Source organism: Rhinolophus ferrumequinum, chromosome 12 (genome assembly GCF_004115265.2).
Source record: "Rhinolophus ferrumequinum isolate MPI-CBG mRhiFer1 chromosome 12, mRhiFer1_v1.p, whole genome shotgun sequence".
In the NCBI taxonomy this organism is placed as follows: Eukaryota; Metazoa; Chordata; class Mammalia; order Chiroptera; family Rhinolophidae; genus Rhinolophus; species Rhinolophus ferrumequinum.
In genome coordinates this window covers 35,814,293-35,830,507 of record NC_046295.1, presented here as the reverse complement: position 1 = coordinate 35,830,507, position 16,215 = coordinate 35,814,293, and the positions used below count along the sequence as shown (strand labels likewise).

Below are 16,215 nucleotides of genomic sequence, written 5' to 3'. Positions count from 1 at the left end.
TGTCTGGAATTCCCCATTTAGCAGATAAAGAAATCCAAGTCCAGGCAGGAAAAGTAATGGCCTCCCCTGGTTAGGAGCAAGCAAGACTTGGAGACTAGATCCACACCAGAGCAGTGGAAAAGTCACAAGCAGACAGGTTCACCTTAACATTTCTCCGTGTATCTTCCTTTTTAGGATCTAGTCACAGGTTTCGGGGTACAACCTGCCCAAATACCCAAATCACTTCTCCATGAGTGACTCACTCTGCAGGGTCAGGTGGACTGAATTTGATTAATCTTCTCATTTGTTTGTCCTGTGAACACCTCAGTTTGTGTCTGTGGTTTTGGAGCCTGATAACCAAGTGCTATTTTTGGTGGCACTGGTGGAGAGATTTGATGCTAAGCACAGGCGTGAAACTAATTTAGTATCTCCAGAACACTTAAGGGGTCCAGTTTTAGAGCTCAGACCCAGAGCTTTGATGTTTTAGAAGCAGCATTTTATATATGGTAAACTTCCTTGATTTCAAATTGTAACTGTCAGTAGTGGGTCAGCTATTCGTAGGTAACAGATTTATTATGAGGGATTGGTTCATGTGATTATGGAGGCTGAGAAGTTCCATGATCTGCCATATGTAAGTTGGAGGCCGAGGAAAGCTGGTAGTGTAATTCTAGTCCAAACCCGAAGGTTGGAGAACCAGAAGAGCCAATGGTCAGTCCTGGTCTGAGTCTGAAGGCCCGAGAACCAGGAGTGCTGATGTCGGAGGGCAGGACGAGATGATGTCTCAGCTCAGCAGAGAGTGAATTAGCTCTTTGGCCACCATTTTGTCCTGTTCAGGCCTTCAACAGATTGTATAACATCCACTGGAATTGATGAGGTGGTTTTCTTTACTCAGTCCACTTATTCAAATGCTAATTTCTTCTAGAAACACCCCCACAGACACACCCAGAAATCATGCTTGACCAGCTCTCTGGTCCTCTACCTCTTAGCCAGTCAAGTGGACACATAAAATCAACCGTCACAGCAAGCATGACCACACCCCCTATGAGGCAGGATAAATGAAAAGTGCTTTGTCCTAATGTACAGATGGTGACACTGAGACAAAGAAAATTTAAGTGGTAATACAGTCGGACAAATAACACCATGTTTCAGGAACAAACTGGTGGTGACACACAGTCTTCAAACTGGACCTTTGAAAGTCAGGGTCTGTAGAAGCAGCTTAATTCTCTCTGACAATTCGGGCAAGACGAGATCCCTTAGTTTCCCCATATGATTCTACCTAACCAGTGAAATAGAAATTGGTCCTCTTTCTTGCCAAATTAGATAGTGCTCTTGAATGGAAAAACAAAGCAAAACAAAAGACAAGTTTCTTGCTGGTGCCAACCTCCCTCTGCTGAGCTGCCTTGTGCAACAGGAGGCTGTACCATCTTTTGAGGCCAGTCAGCTGACAGCCAGTCTTTAGAAGTCAATAGCTGAAAATAGCTTCAATTCCAAAACAAAGTAATTCATTCTGGGGTGTCATTTACTGGGAACATGTGATATTATTGATTATCTAAATGTTAAACTTCCCAAGCAGTTATTACCAGACTGGGAAATTGTGTTTGAAGGCAATTTCAAATAAATGAAAAGGTTATATAATATTCAGCATGTGCAATAAATCTTTCATTTTCAACTAAAGGAAGAGGTATATAACTGTTACTAACAGGAAATCAGTTTCTCTCCTCCACCACTACATACGCTGAACAAATATTTAAAGAGTTTTGACTTGAAGGGACACCATATTATTGGCTTGCCTAGTGACAGCCAAGCCAATATCTCAATGCCGAGAAGAACATTCTGGTAGCTTTGTGTTCTGTCCACATATACATAAAACCTGGTGCTGAAGTTTGTATAGATCAGGGGTTGGCAATCCTTTTAGAGTCTCTGTTGCAACTACTCAGCTGTGGGAGAAAAACAGCCATAGACAATATACAAATGAAAGTGGCTGCATTCCAATTAAACTTTATTTATAAAAAGAGGTAGGGAGCCAAATTTGTGCCATGGGCTACAGTATGCTGACCCGTGGTATAGATACGCTTCTTGCATGAGTTTACCTCAGCATTACTTGAAATGCAGGTAGTTGGCTAGCGTTTCTAAACTATACTATCCTACACTGATATCTGGCAATGCTTACAGAAACTTTTGACATCCATGTTTGCTTGTCATTTAGAATAATGTTTTACCCTCACAGTCGTTCTGTGGGATTCCCTTCCACAGTGGCCGTGTTACTGTAGACAGGAAGAATAGGGCTGCAAAGGAGTGGGGAGAAAAGGAAGGAGGAGGTAAGGTCAGCAGTTAAGGAAAAAAAGCCCATTACAATTCAGCCAGAACTGGATTTCCGCAGCCAAGAGAGGATCCAGGAAGCCATCTCTCCACTTTGGGTGAACTTTTGCTGATTATAATAGATTATAATGCTATTAGCATGTGGCCAAGAAAAATCCCCCCCCCCCCACCATGGCAGTTCTGAGAGAGCCACATAAGGACAAAAATGCCCCCTCCCAAGGAGAAGGAGTGGTCAGCAAGGACCAGCATAGGAACACTGACAAAGCCACCTTAAGACCTGAATACGCCACCCTTTTCACTTGAAGCGTAATAAAGTCCTATCTTGGGGGCAGCTGCTCTTCTCTGAGCCTATCTGCTCTCGCTATCTTGAGCATGCACTATCCTTTTAAAATAAATCTACTGCTTGCTTGGCTTACTCAGTGCGCCCTCAGTGAATTCTTTCCTGCAATGAACACCAAGAATACATTTCCAGCAACAAGGGTACTCGCTACCATGTTTCCCCAAAAATAAGACCTAACTGGAAAATAAGCCCTAACATGATTTTTCAGGATGACATTCCCTGAACATAAGCCCTAATGCGTCCTTTGGAGCAAAAATTAATATAAGATTCCCTCTTGTTTTCAGGGAAACACGGTAGCTATTCAAATAAATCCCGAAGAGCACATTCATCAAATCTGAGGGCAGTCTATTTTCTGCAATGATCCTCACAGCAAGTTCAACTCCATTTTACAAGTGAGATTACAATGCAGGAAAATTTTGTGAATTCCTCAGTTAGATAGTTATTCCTGAATATGGAAATATGTAACTTTTACTGCCAGCGTTCAAACCATACTTTCTGTCCCAGAGAAGGCAATGTCTCCTGGAGGGGAGCAGAGGAATGGAGTAGAGCTGGCTGTCAAGGGGCCAGCGAGACAGATTTCTGTTCACAATTCTGAGGTAAAAGCTGGATACTTTTTCCATTCAAAAAAGCAGAAATGCTGTTCCTGTGCTTTATTGCCATAGTGCAGGGGAAAAAAACCCAAACTTTGGAGCTAGCCACCCCTGAATTCAAATCCTGGCTTGATCATTTATTGGTTGTATAGCCTTGGGTTAAGCCACTTAATATCTCAGGGCCTTTCCTACTTCATATGTGAAATGGGCTTTTTTTTGGTAAAGATGAATGTTAATAATAATTTAGCATTATATCATATAATTATTATATCAGTAAAATTATTCTTGGTTCATAGTTGTACTTAAATCTTTGCCTCTAATTGCCACCTCTTTTGCAACTACTAAACATGTAAACATGGTGCAAAGGTTATGAAACATTCACTTTCTTCCTAATTCCATTTACACATGAAAATGTATCTATAACATGGAGTTTCTGATCGCAGCACAGAATTTGGGGTCAAAAGATTAAGATATGGTCATGGTTCTCTTACTCATCTACTTTGTGATTCTGGAAGATCATGGAACCAAATTGTTGAAAGGGATTTTAGAAGACCCTTCAAATCTTGAACAGATCTGGAGCTGTTTCCATCTACAAAATGAAATAATCTGCAGAACAAATACATAATATCTAAAACTAGCTTTGAGCCATATATAAACAAACAAACAAACAAACAACAATGCATTTAGTTGCTAAGGGAAACCGATTCTGCAGCTTCACAACAGAAGTAATAAAAATATCTCAAGGCACCCCAAGCAATCAGTTTCTATGACGCAGATAGACGCACCGAATTTTAGAGCCCCACAGGCTTCAGAATGTTTCAGTTGCTTACCCCAAGAGCCAGTCCAGCCCACCTTCCCTCACGTTCCTCCCCAGGCAGGGGTAGAAATATGGATGAGTAGGGAGGAAGCATTATTTAGCAGATTTACTGAGGTATAATTGACATATTATAAAGCATACAGTTTGTTAATCTTCTCATGTGTATACTCCCCATGAAACATTGCCACAATCAAGACAATACATTTATTATTCATCACTTTGTGGGGCATTCTGATTGCTACAGTAACAAGGAGATACACTAAGTCCTCACTGAACGTCGTCGATAGGTTCTTAGAACTGCTGAGAAACGATGCATGAGGAAACCAATTTTACCACAGGCTGATTGATATAACAAGAGTTAAATTCTCACAGCATCTCATGAACATTATAATGAAACAACACTGAACAAAATGATGTTATTCTACGACCTACTATATGTATTACTGGCATGGCCTGGAGATGACAAATATCCTGAAATGTGGAGTCCTGCACAAAGAGTTTTCTCATCCAAAAAGGCCAATAGAACCTCCACTGAGAAATACTGGGCCCAATCCTATTGCTCAACTCTTGAAGAAACTGAGCCCAGATGAGGAAACTGAGATCTATGTAAGTTTCTTCTGTTTATATGTAAATGCATCCAGAGCACGTATTAGTTAAATAAACATAGTGTTTGCTGAAAGAAATTCTTGTCTGAATCAAATGTTTAATGTCATATTGACATTTACAAGCTATACATACTTTAAAATGGTACATTTTAAATATGACAGTGGATTCCTCTAAATAGGGTAAGTTTCCTAGGTACTCCTCTCCCTTGTGACATGCCTGCCATTCAGCTGCTGCTGCTGCTACCTTGCTATATACAGTGAAGGTGAACGGTACAAATTCCAGACATGTACAACTTGGGCTTCCTACTCCAGAAGAAAAAGGTGACAAATGATCTCATTTTGTGTTAATTATAAAGGTGCAGCATACTTATAATGAATAATCCATGAACACAAGGATTCACGACACCCAGAAAGTGCCTATGAAGAGAAGTGACAACCAACACCACAGAAATACAAAAGATGATAAGAAAATACTATGAAAACTTATGTGCCAAAGAATTGGACAACATGGAAAAAAATGGATAAACTCATAGAAACATATGATCTTCCAAGACTAAATCAGGAAGAAACAGAAAATCTGAACAAACCAATAACTACTAACAAAATTGAACCAGTATTCAAAAAAAACCCCTGCAACAAACAAAAGTTCTGGACCAGATGGCTTTACAAGTGAATTTTACGAATAATTCAAAGAAAAATCGATACTTATCTTTCTTAAACTATTCCAAAACATTGAAGAGGCAGGAAGGCTCCTAAATTCATTTTACATGGCCCTGATACTAAAACCAGACAAAGACATTGCAGAAAAGGAAAATTATAGGCTAATATATAATACTTGATAAACATAGATGCAAAACTCAACAAAATATTAGGAAACCAAATTCAGCAATACATTAAGAAGATCATACACCATGATCAAGTGGGATTTATTCCCGGGATGCAAAGCTGGTTTGATACCTGCAAATCATTTAATATGACACACCACATAAACAAAATGAAGGATAAAACTCATATGATCATATCAATAGACACAGAAAAAGCATTAGACAGAATCCAATGTCCATTTATGATAAAAACTCTCAGCACAGTGGGAATAGAGGGAACATATCTCAACATAATAAAGACCATATGTGACAAACCACCAGCTAACATCATACTCAACAGTGAAAAGCTGAAAGCTTCTTCTTTAAGATCAGGAACAAGACAAGGATACCCACTTTCCCTTTTTTATTCAACATAGTATTGGAAGTCCTAGCCATGCAATGCGACAAGAAGTAAAAGGCATCCAAATTGGAAAAGACAAAGTAAAACTGTCATTATTTGCAGATGACATGATACTATATAGAGAGAACCCCAAAGATTCCACCAAAAAACAATTAGAACTGATAAATGAATTCAGTAAAGTAGCAGGATACAAAATTAATATTCAGAAATTGGGTTATATTTTATATACCTTTCAGGAACTACCAGAAAGAGCAATTAAGAAAACAGTCCCATTTACAATTGCATCTAAGAATATAAAATATCTAGGAATAAATTTAACCAAGGAGATAAAAGACCTGTATTCAGAAAACTATAAGACATCAAAGAAAGAAATTGAAGAAGATACAAATAAACGGAAGGCTACACCGTGCTCACAGTAGGAAGAATTAACATCGCTAAAATGCCCATACTACCCAAAGCAATCTCCAGATTCAATGCAATCTCTATCAAATAATACTAATGGCATTTATCACAGAACCAGAACAAATAATCCTAAAATGTATATGGACCCACAACAGATCTCGAATATCCAATTTTGAGAAAGAACAAAGTTCAATGTATCACACTACCTGATATCAAACTATACTACAAAGCTATAGTACTCAAAACAGCATGACATTGGCATAAAGACACAAAGATCAATGGAATAGAATACAGAACTCAGACCTAACCCCACATCTATATGGCCAATTTATCTACAAAGGAGGCAAGAATATACAATGAGGTAAAGACAGGCTCTTCAATAAATGGTGTTGGGAAAACTGGACAGATACATGCAAGAATGAAACTGAATCACTTTCTTGCACCATATACAAGAATAAACTCAAAATGGGTTAAATGTATGACCTGGAGCCATAAAACTCCTATAAGAAAATACAAGCAGTAAACTTTTTGACATTGCATCTTGTAGTATTTTTTTTTTTTTGGATATGTCTCTTCATGCACAGGAAACAGAAAAAAATAAACAAATAGGACTACATCAAAATTAAGTTTTTGCACAATGACGGAAGCCATCAACAAAATGGAAAGACAACCTACTGAATGGGAGAAGATATTTGCCAACGATACACTTGATAAGGTGTTAATATCTAAAAAATATAAGAAATCATACAACTTAAAACCAAAATACAAACAATCCGATTAAAAAATGGGCAGAAGATTTGGATAGACATTTCTCCAAAGAGGACATACAAATGGTTAATAGATATATAAAAAGATGCTCAACACCACTAATCGTCAGGCAAATGCAAATCAAAACCACAATGAGATCATCTCACACCTGTCAGAATGGCTATCATCAATAAATCAACAAACAAGTGCTGGCAAAGATGTGGAGAAAAGGGAACCCTCTCCCACTGTTGGTAGGGCTGTAAATTGGTGCAGCCACAATGGAAAAGAGTATGGAAGTTCCTCAAAAAAAATAAAAACAGAACTACCTTGTGACCTAGCAATTCCACTTCTGAAGAAACCTCAAACACCAATTTGAAAAGATATGTGCACCCCTATGGCCATTGCAGTATTATTTACATTAGCAACCTAAGTGTCCATGAGTGATAAAGAAGATGTGGTCCATATATACAATGAAATATCAGTTGCAGAAAAGAATGAAATTTTGTCCTTTGTGACAACAAGGATGAACATAGAGAGTGTTGTACTAAGTGAAATAAGTCAGACAACGACAAATATCATATGATTTCACTTATATGTGGAATCTAAAAAACAAAATAAATGAACAAAGAACACAGAAACAAACTCATAGATACAGAGAACAAATTCATGGTTGCCAGATGGGAGAGGGTTGGGGTAAATGGGTGAAAAAAGGGGAGGAGATTAAGATATTCAAATTGCTAGTTTTAAAAACAGTCACAGGGATGTAAAGTACAGCATAGGGAACACAGTAAATAACATTGTAACAACTAGGTATGGTGTCAGATGGGTACTAGACTTATTGGGGTGGTCACTTCGTAAGTTAGATAAATGTCTAATCACTGTGTTGTACACCTGAAACAAATATAATATTGTATGTCAATTGTAATTGAAAAATTAAAAAAAAAAACTTTGAGAAGTGCCTATGAAGACTTTATTTATGTGCTCCTTACCCGTAAAGTATCTCATAGGGGGTCATGTATTGTTTCATTGCTAATTAGATGTAATTTTAATATTTAAGATTAAGCTAAAAATCATTCGGAGTTTTCATCATTGCAAGAATCATGTGGTAAGTCTAAGAACAAAATTTGGTATTTACTAGAAAGATTATCTCTCTAAAATGGGAAGAAATATGCTAGGTCCGTAGTCCTCCAATTTTCTCGTGCTTAGAATCACTTGGAGGGATTGTTAAAATAAATTCCTGGGTCTTAACGCCAGCATTTCTGATTCAGCTGATCTGGGGTGAAGCCCAAGAATCCTCATTTCTAAAAAATTCCAGGTGATGCTGGCGCTGCAGCTCTGGAGACCACATGCTTGGGCCATGCTTTCCCCCAGGGCCTGTGAGCGCTTGGCTGTGTTGACCGGACGCTGTGAGTAGCAGATCAGCAAGGATGGAGCACCTTGCCCTTCTTTATACACCCACCTTCAGCTGGAAGTGCTCCCAGCACCCTGAACTCACTGCCAGCACCCTCCCCCAAAAGGCCCTCCCATCCCTCTTGCTCTTTGTAGCTGAAGGAAAATATAGGCTTGACATGTCTGGGTAGAGGCCCTAGGAGACCATGACAGCTAGAACATCCTGCAACCACAGTTATAGGAATTAGGAGTCTAACAGATCATACCGTGTTTCCCCAAAAATAAGACCTAGCCAGACAATCAGCTCTAATGCGTCTTTTGGAGCAAAAATTAATATAAGACCCGGTCTTATTTTACGATCATATAAGACAGGGTCTTATATTAAGTTTTGCTGCAAAAGAAGCATTAGAGCTGATTGTCCGGTTAGGTCTTATTTTCGGGGAATCATGGTACCAAAAGATTAAGATACATTCATGACATCCTGACTTTAAAAAGAGAATATATAGCTAATACATTAATTTTTTGGAATGATAAACAGATCATCGACAACAAAAACAAAGAAAAATTTCCAGTTATAGGAAGAAAAGTAGAGCCATGAGCAAGCAGGATTATATCTTAGGCCTTGAGATCCATTTTCTGTATGGAAACTAGTTCTTGTACCTGCTAAAGGACCCTAGAGAAGCAAACTTCAAAATTTCTGATAGACCAACTTTATTCTTCAGCCAAGAGCATTTAAAGCAAAACGAGTCTCTCTAGATTCATAGCTGACTTTCTTTTATTTATGGGCTCCTCTGTGACTACATGGGCACGGTCACCTTAAGGCTTCATTTCTAGGTAGTTGACACCTGGACATACAGGTAAATGTTAAGTAGCCTTCCTTGGAAGATTTTTTTTTGTTTTAAATAAGGCAATATGAACAGTGAGAGTAAAAGTGTTACCCCAACCACTTTCACACAAGTCCAGTAATAATTGATAACAAAAGTGGCTTATTTTGGAGACATACATTTAAAAAATAAATGTGTCTGACAAGTCAATCCTCATAGCCCCAAAGCCAAGAATAATTACCCCCAATCCCCTTGACTGAATTTTTATTTGCTAGACTATTTTATTTGCTTGACCATTTTCTTTGAAAAATCCTTGTCTGCAGTGGTGAGATTTCCAATTTAATAATGATTACTTCTCTTCTTATACTAAGCTAGTACTAGACTTAAATTTTTTGTTTATTTATTTTGGTAAAGTACACATAATATAAAGTTACCATTTTAACCATATTTAAGTGTACAATGCGTGGCATTAAGAACATTTACACTGCTGCACAACCATCATCACCATCCCTCTCAGATATTTTTGTTGAATTGATTTCCACCCCCCCCCCGCCAAATACAATAAAGTTAGAGGTGACATGTATGGGTAACTTGGATGTTTTTGTAAATATGATTATCAAAATACTGAGGTTCTCATAAGGCTTCGTGAGGAAAGTTAAGTTAAAAGAATTATTAAAAAAGGGGCTATATCAGTGAACTCAGATGTGAAGTCCAATTATGGGCCCCCAAACTCATCTTTTAAATTCGGGGTAGCAGAAACCTGATACCAGCTGCTGCTTTTTGGATGCCCTCTCCTAAACCTGTGCAGACATTACTCTGATTACTGCACTCTTTCCCACCACATCTCAAAGTCTTTCTCCATACAGTCTCCCAGGCATTAGCACAACTAATTATAACTGGCCCACAGGACGGAACCCATTTACCATCTCCATATAGAAAATGCAAGCCCCCTGATTAACAGAAAAAAACAGTCACTTATTTGGGCTGCTTTGGGCCTGCCAAAGGTCCATCATATACATCCATGCATTACACATGCACTGGTAGAAAAGTCTTCAATGTGGGAGGTTCTTTAGCATGGAAAGTTTCTTTAGCATGAAAGGTTCTTTAGCATGGAAATCATCACAAATAAAATCTTCTTACCCTTGCTCGAGGGAAGTAAGAGAAAAAATAAACGTGGGATTATATCAAACTAAAAAGTTTTTTCACAGCAAAGGAAACCATCAAGAAAACAAAAAGGGATCCTACTGAATGGGAAAAGATATTTGCCAATGATATATCTGATAAGGGATTAATATCACAAATCTATGAAAAACTCACTCAACTCAACTCCAAAAAAACAAACGACCCAATTAAAAAATGGGCAGAGGACTTGAAGAGACATTTTTCTAAAAAGGATATATAGATGGCAAATAGACATATGAAGAAATGCTCAACCTCACTAACCATCAGAGAAATGCAAATAAAAACCACAATGAGATACCACCTCACGCCAGTCAAAATGGCTATCATCAATAAATCAACAAACAACAAGTGCTGGCGCGGATGTGGAGAAAAGGGAACACTTGTGCACTGTTGGTGGGATTGCAGATTAGTGCAGCCACTCTGGAAAACAGTATGGAGGTATCTCAAAAATCTGAAAATGGAACTACCCTATGATCCAGTAATTCCACTCCTAGGTATCTATCCGGAGAAATCCAAAACTCCAATTCAAAAATCTTTATGCACTCCTATGTATATTGCAGCACTATACACAATAGCCAAGACATGGAAACAACCAAAATGCCCATCGGTAGATGACTGGATTAAGAAACTGTGGTACATTTATACAATGGAGTATTATGCAGCCATAAAGAAGAAAGAAATCTTACCATTTGCAATAACATGGATGGACCTAGAGAACATTATGTTAAATGAAATAAGTCAGACAGAGAAAGATAAGTACCATATGATCTCACTTATTTGTGGAATCTAAAGAAAAGAATAAGTGAATGAACTAATCAGAAACAGTTTTGGAGACAAAGAGGAAAAACTGAGGGTTGCTAGATGGGTGGGGGGGTGGGGGTGGGGGGGAGGGTGAGGGGATTGGAGGGCAGTCGGTGACCACAGGATGGCCACGGGGTTTGAAAATTAATCTAGGGAACGTAATTTAGTGGTTACCAGAGGGTAAGGGGGTTGGGGGGTGGGAGATGAGGGTAAGGGGGATCAAATATATGGTGATGGAAGGAGAACTGACTCTGGGTGGTGAACACACAATGTAATTTATAGCTGATGTGATACAGAATTGCACACCTGAAATCTATGTAATTTTACTAACAATTGTCACCCCAATAAATTAAAAAAAAAAAAATCTTCTTACCTGGGTAGGAACACACTTTCCACCACATAAAAGTCTTGCATGAGAACATCTCTGTCTGGCTTGGAAGTGAGGTTACCCACTGTGTATCCTATTCCCAGCTGAATAGCACCTTTGATAGCAGATGATGCAGTCTGGAAAGAAAACACAGGCAGGTCTCAGAGTTAGCCTTACTGGTTGGGGCCTTGTTCAAGGTCACAAGCAGCAAAATCTGGAGTTTGATTTCCATGCTTGCTCCTGAGCAACGAGGAAGTTAGGTTTGGAAAGATGATTGGTTGCTTCTTTTGATGGAGAATTTACTCCATCAAACATGAAGGACTCTTCTGGCCATGAAATTATTTTTGTGGTAATCTTTCCTATCAACGTTCCCAAGGACGGATTATTGTCCCAAACCTCCATCTTTCTTTTACTAAGAATTTAGAAATTTGGTAGAACACTTGCAGTATGTAGCATTATAATGTCTACCAAAAGATAAACGGCACAGTCACATTAAAAAAAAAATCAGAACTTCTATAACATATCTATGGTCAGGAAGAACATTTTATCTTCAAAAGAAATGAAAGAGCAAAGAATCATTTGAGTCTTTGGAATACCCAAATATAATTTGGAAACTGCTTACTAGTCTTGCCATAGATCCATAATCAAATTTTCCTACACGGACATGTGATAAAGCATATAGCATTGCAACACCAATATTTCCAATTACTACTTGTCTAATATCATTCCATAATTGACATAATGTTAACTGGGGGAATAACAGCCACATGTATGTGTATATGTATATATACAAATGTATATATGTGTGTGTATAAACATATGTGTGTGCATAGATATATAGATATATAGATATAGATATATACCGGGGGTGCCAAAACAATGCATACAAGTGGACACTTTGGTCAACGTTGCCCAAGCAGCAGTTCACCATAATCAGAAGTGTCTGGACACTGATGGTCACCACTTTGAGCATCTCTTCTAATTGCAGAAGTCAAACGTGACTTGTATTCATCTTTTGTTATCGGTATATATTGAGTATTACAATTTTAATACAGTTTTCCTTTCTTAAAATGTGTATACATTTTTGGCATCCTCTGTGTGTGTCTGTGTGTGTGTATGTGTGTATATATATATATTATATATATATATATATATTATATATATATATTTAACCAACACAATAGGAGAAAATAGCAGAATAAGAATTTAGGAAAATTAGAATACATTGTTCTTAATGGTGAAAGTGTGTGATATTTGTATGCCTTGCAGTGCCTAATGTAGTACCATGTATATAGTGGGAGCTGAATAAATACATAAATCAGTGGTTCTCAAGCAGGGACATGTGGCCTTGTCTGAAGACATTTTTTGGTTGTCATAACTGGCGATGGCAGTGTTACTGCTGGCATCAAGTGGGTAGAGGCCAGAGACGCTGTTAAACACCCTACAATGCACAGGACAGCTTTTTATAACAAAGAATTATCCAGCCCAGATATCAACAGTGGCGAGGTTAAGAAACCCTGACTTAAATGAATATAATAAAGATCGTCCGCTTTATAAAAAGAATACTTTCTTTTTGAGTTAATATTTTCACTTAGCAAATTCAAGACCTATCCCCACCTTCCCACATGCTTTATTCTTTTTAATTTCTTCATGCTTTTAACATTAAAGAACATATCTCTCTTCTTGAAAGAAAATGTATCCTCTTGATTTCTATGATAGAACATGGTCTTGGTACAACTTCTACCTTTTCTGATGGTCTCCCATTTCTTCACTGATTTCTCATTATTTGCTATAATCGCAGTGTCCCTAAAAGTTTGTTCCTTGATCCTCAGATTTCCTTAATTAAGTAGATAATCCATTCTTTTATTTACTTTTTAAATTTTTTAATTATGTTTCAGGTGTACAAAACAACATAATGATTAGACATTTGCATACTTCACAAAGTGATAACCCCCAACAAGTCGACAACCCATCTGACACCATACATAGTTATTATAATACCATTGACTATATTCCCTATGCTGTACTTCACATCCCATGACATATATGTGTATATATGTATATATTTATAATTATAGTTGACATTCAATATTATTTTATATTAGTTTCAAGTGTACAGTGCAGTGATTAGGTATTTATATAATTTATGAAGTGATCTCCCCGTCTGACACCAGAGTTTTTACATTATTGACTCTATTCCCCATATTGTATTTCACATCCCTGTGACTGTTTTGTGACTACCAATCTATACTGCTTAATCCTTTCACCTTTCTCACCCGAACCCCCCTTCCATCTAGCAACCATCAGTTTGTTCTTTGTTAGATAATCCATTCTTAATGGCTTCAAAAACTGTCTTTATACATATGACTCTCAGACCTTTTAATCCTATTTGGATGCTGTTCTATCAGCACAAACATAGTAGATAACAGAACCAAACTAATATCTAACAATATCTTCCACCCCAGCCCCAAGACTGGTTTCTTTTCCTAAGGCACTGTAATCCTCAGTCACCCAAGGTTGAACCCCAAACAAACCACATCTAGCACAGGGCTGGATCCCTAGTTAACACTTGTTGACATCACCTGAAACGGCCATGATCAACCAGTCCTGTTCAGTCACACCCATCACTTTCCCATGGAGTCGTCATTTAATTGCTTTGCTTACTCCGCTGCCAATATTACATCACCCTTGGTCTGAGGACAACTACCTACCCTCTTCCCTGTAGGAAGTGGAAAAATGTCTCGGTGTTTTTCTTTTTGCACATGCCTGTTTACTTAAGATCCAGAGGCGGCAAGATGGGAAAAGACTGAGACTCAAGCCCATGGTGCAGCTCGTTCTTAAAAGACAGAGCATTTGCTATTTTAATATTCCCAATCTGAGCTCTGCAATGCTACCAACTGCATCAGGGACCTTTTGTACCAACAGCTCTGACTTCTGAAGGCTGACATGATTTTCCTCCTTTTATCTCACATAAGAATTCAAAAGGCATCTCTTCTCCTATCCATCATTCAAAGTGTATGGCAGAAGATGTGTCATCAACACTTTCCAGAGGACCCAACGTCCCAAAACATTTTGTTCTAGACCTATCAATAGGCTCACGTGCTCTCAAAGTGCTTTTCCCTCCCCACACCTCATGACTCTGCTTTCAAGAACTACCTGTATTTCTGCTTAATTTAGTCAGTTAATAACTCTTGGGCTGGAACACCTGTCAAACAACAGATGGCATACCCAATTCTTTGTTCACATCCTCCCCACTGACTGCCAGCAATAGAAGGTGGTCAAAGTTGTAAGAGTCTATTTTTGGTGTTTTCAAACTTTAGAAAGCATAAGAATCACCGCGACATGTGTTAAAACGGACAGAAGGCAAAACGGGAGAGAGGAGGGATGAATAAGCAGAACAGAGGATTTTCAGGGTAGGGAAAATACTCTGATACTATAATGGTGGACAAGTCGTTATACATTTGTCTAAACCCGTGCAACACATTGTATGAGTGAATTGCAATGTAAATTATGAACTTTTTATGAACTTTGGTGATTATGAAGTGTCAGCATAGGTCTTCAATTGCAACAAATGCATGATTCTGGTGGGGGATGCTGGTAACAGGGGAGTCTGTGCATGTGTGGGGACGGGGTATATAGGAAATCTCTGTACCTTCCTCTCAGTTTTTCTGTTAAACTACAACCACTCTTAAAAAAAAAAAAAAAGCAAAAAAAGTCAATGGGTATTGAAAACCAAAACCAAAACCAGAAACAGATGGAAGGGTTCCATCCCCAGAATTTTTGATTGAGAAGATCTTGGGGGAGGTGCAAGAGTTTGCTCTTGCTCTAAAGGCTACTGAAAAAAATCTTTCTCCTTGGGTATAAGATTATATTTTGAGTCCCTGAAGGAATAAGAACTTTGGGAAAGATCTTGTTGACATTTGCTTAGTTGAACCAAAAAACAGACTTGAAATACTATTACTTTTCTTTCAGCTTCCTTAAAATTCAAGTGGTCTGATGGGAGAAATAATAGAAATTGTAATAAAAGTTAATCTTTTTTGATCAACTCTTTGTGCCAGGCACCTAATATATGGATAGCCACAATTATTATCACAATCTAAGCACATACTTACATAGTGTTTACTAAACGGCAGGCACTATTTGAAGTGCTTTTCGTTATATAAAGTCCTCGATCCTCACGACCATATGAGGTAGGTACTATTATTATCTCCACTTTACTGACTCAAGAAGGTTTACTAACTTATACTAGGGGAGAGGTAGAGGTGGGAATTATACCTGGGGATGAATCCAAGTTATAAACAAGTACACTGCTGTCTGTGTTTAACCCTTACATGGACTCTGAAAATTAGTGACACTCACACCCATTTACAGGTGGGGGATTTAAGGCTCAGCAAGATTAAGTGACTTGCCCCAGTCACATGGCTAGTGTGTGGTACAGTCTGGCTGTAAAGCCCACACTGCTTATACACCTGTTTTTTTTTTTCCAAAATGAGCCTAGCATCGAAGTCAGAAGTTCTCTTTTAAGTCTGGCTGTTTGACTTCAGTAAAGATAGCAGCTTTGTGGGAGCCATTCCTTTGGATGAAATAGGGATAAAATCGTTTATTGGCCTCTAATCATACCCACCCCTG

The 16,215-nt window shown here is 38.2% G+C and overlaps 1 protein-coding gene across 1 annotated transcript in view; it reads right to left on the bottom strand.

Annotated features, from left to right (window-relative positions):
• The window catches only part of PIP5K1B (phosphatidylinositol-4-phosphate 5-kinase type 1 beta), a 282,047-nt gene that overhangs the window by 128,412 nt on the left and 137,420 nt on the right, over window positions 1-16,215 (bottom strand). Inside the window, 1 exon segment of the mRNA XM_033123070.1 lies at window positions 11,593-11,723. Coding sequence (XP_032978961.1) covers window positions 11,593-11,723 — 131 coding nt within the window.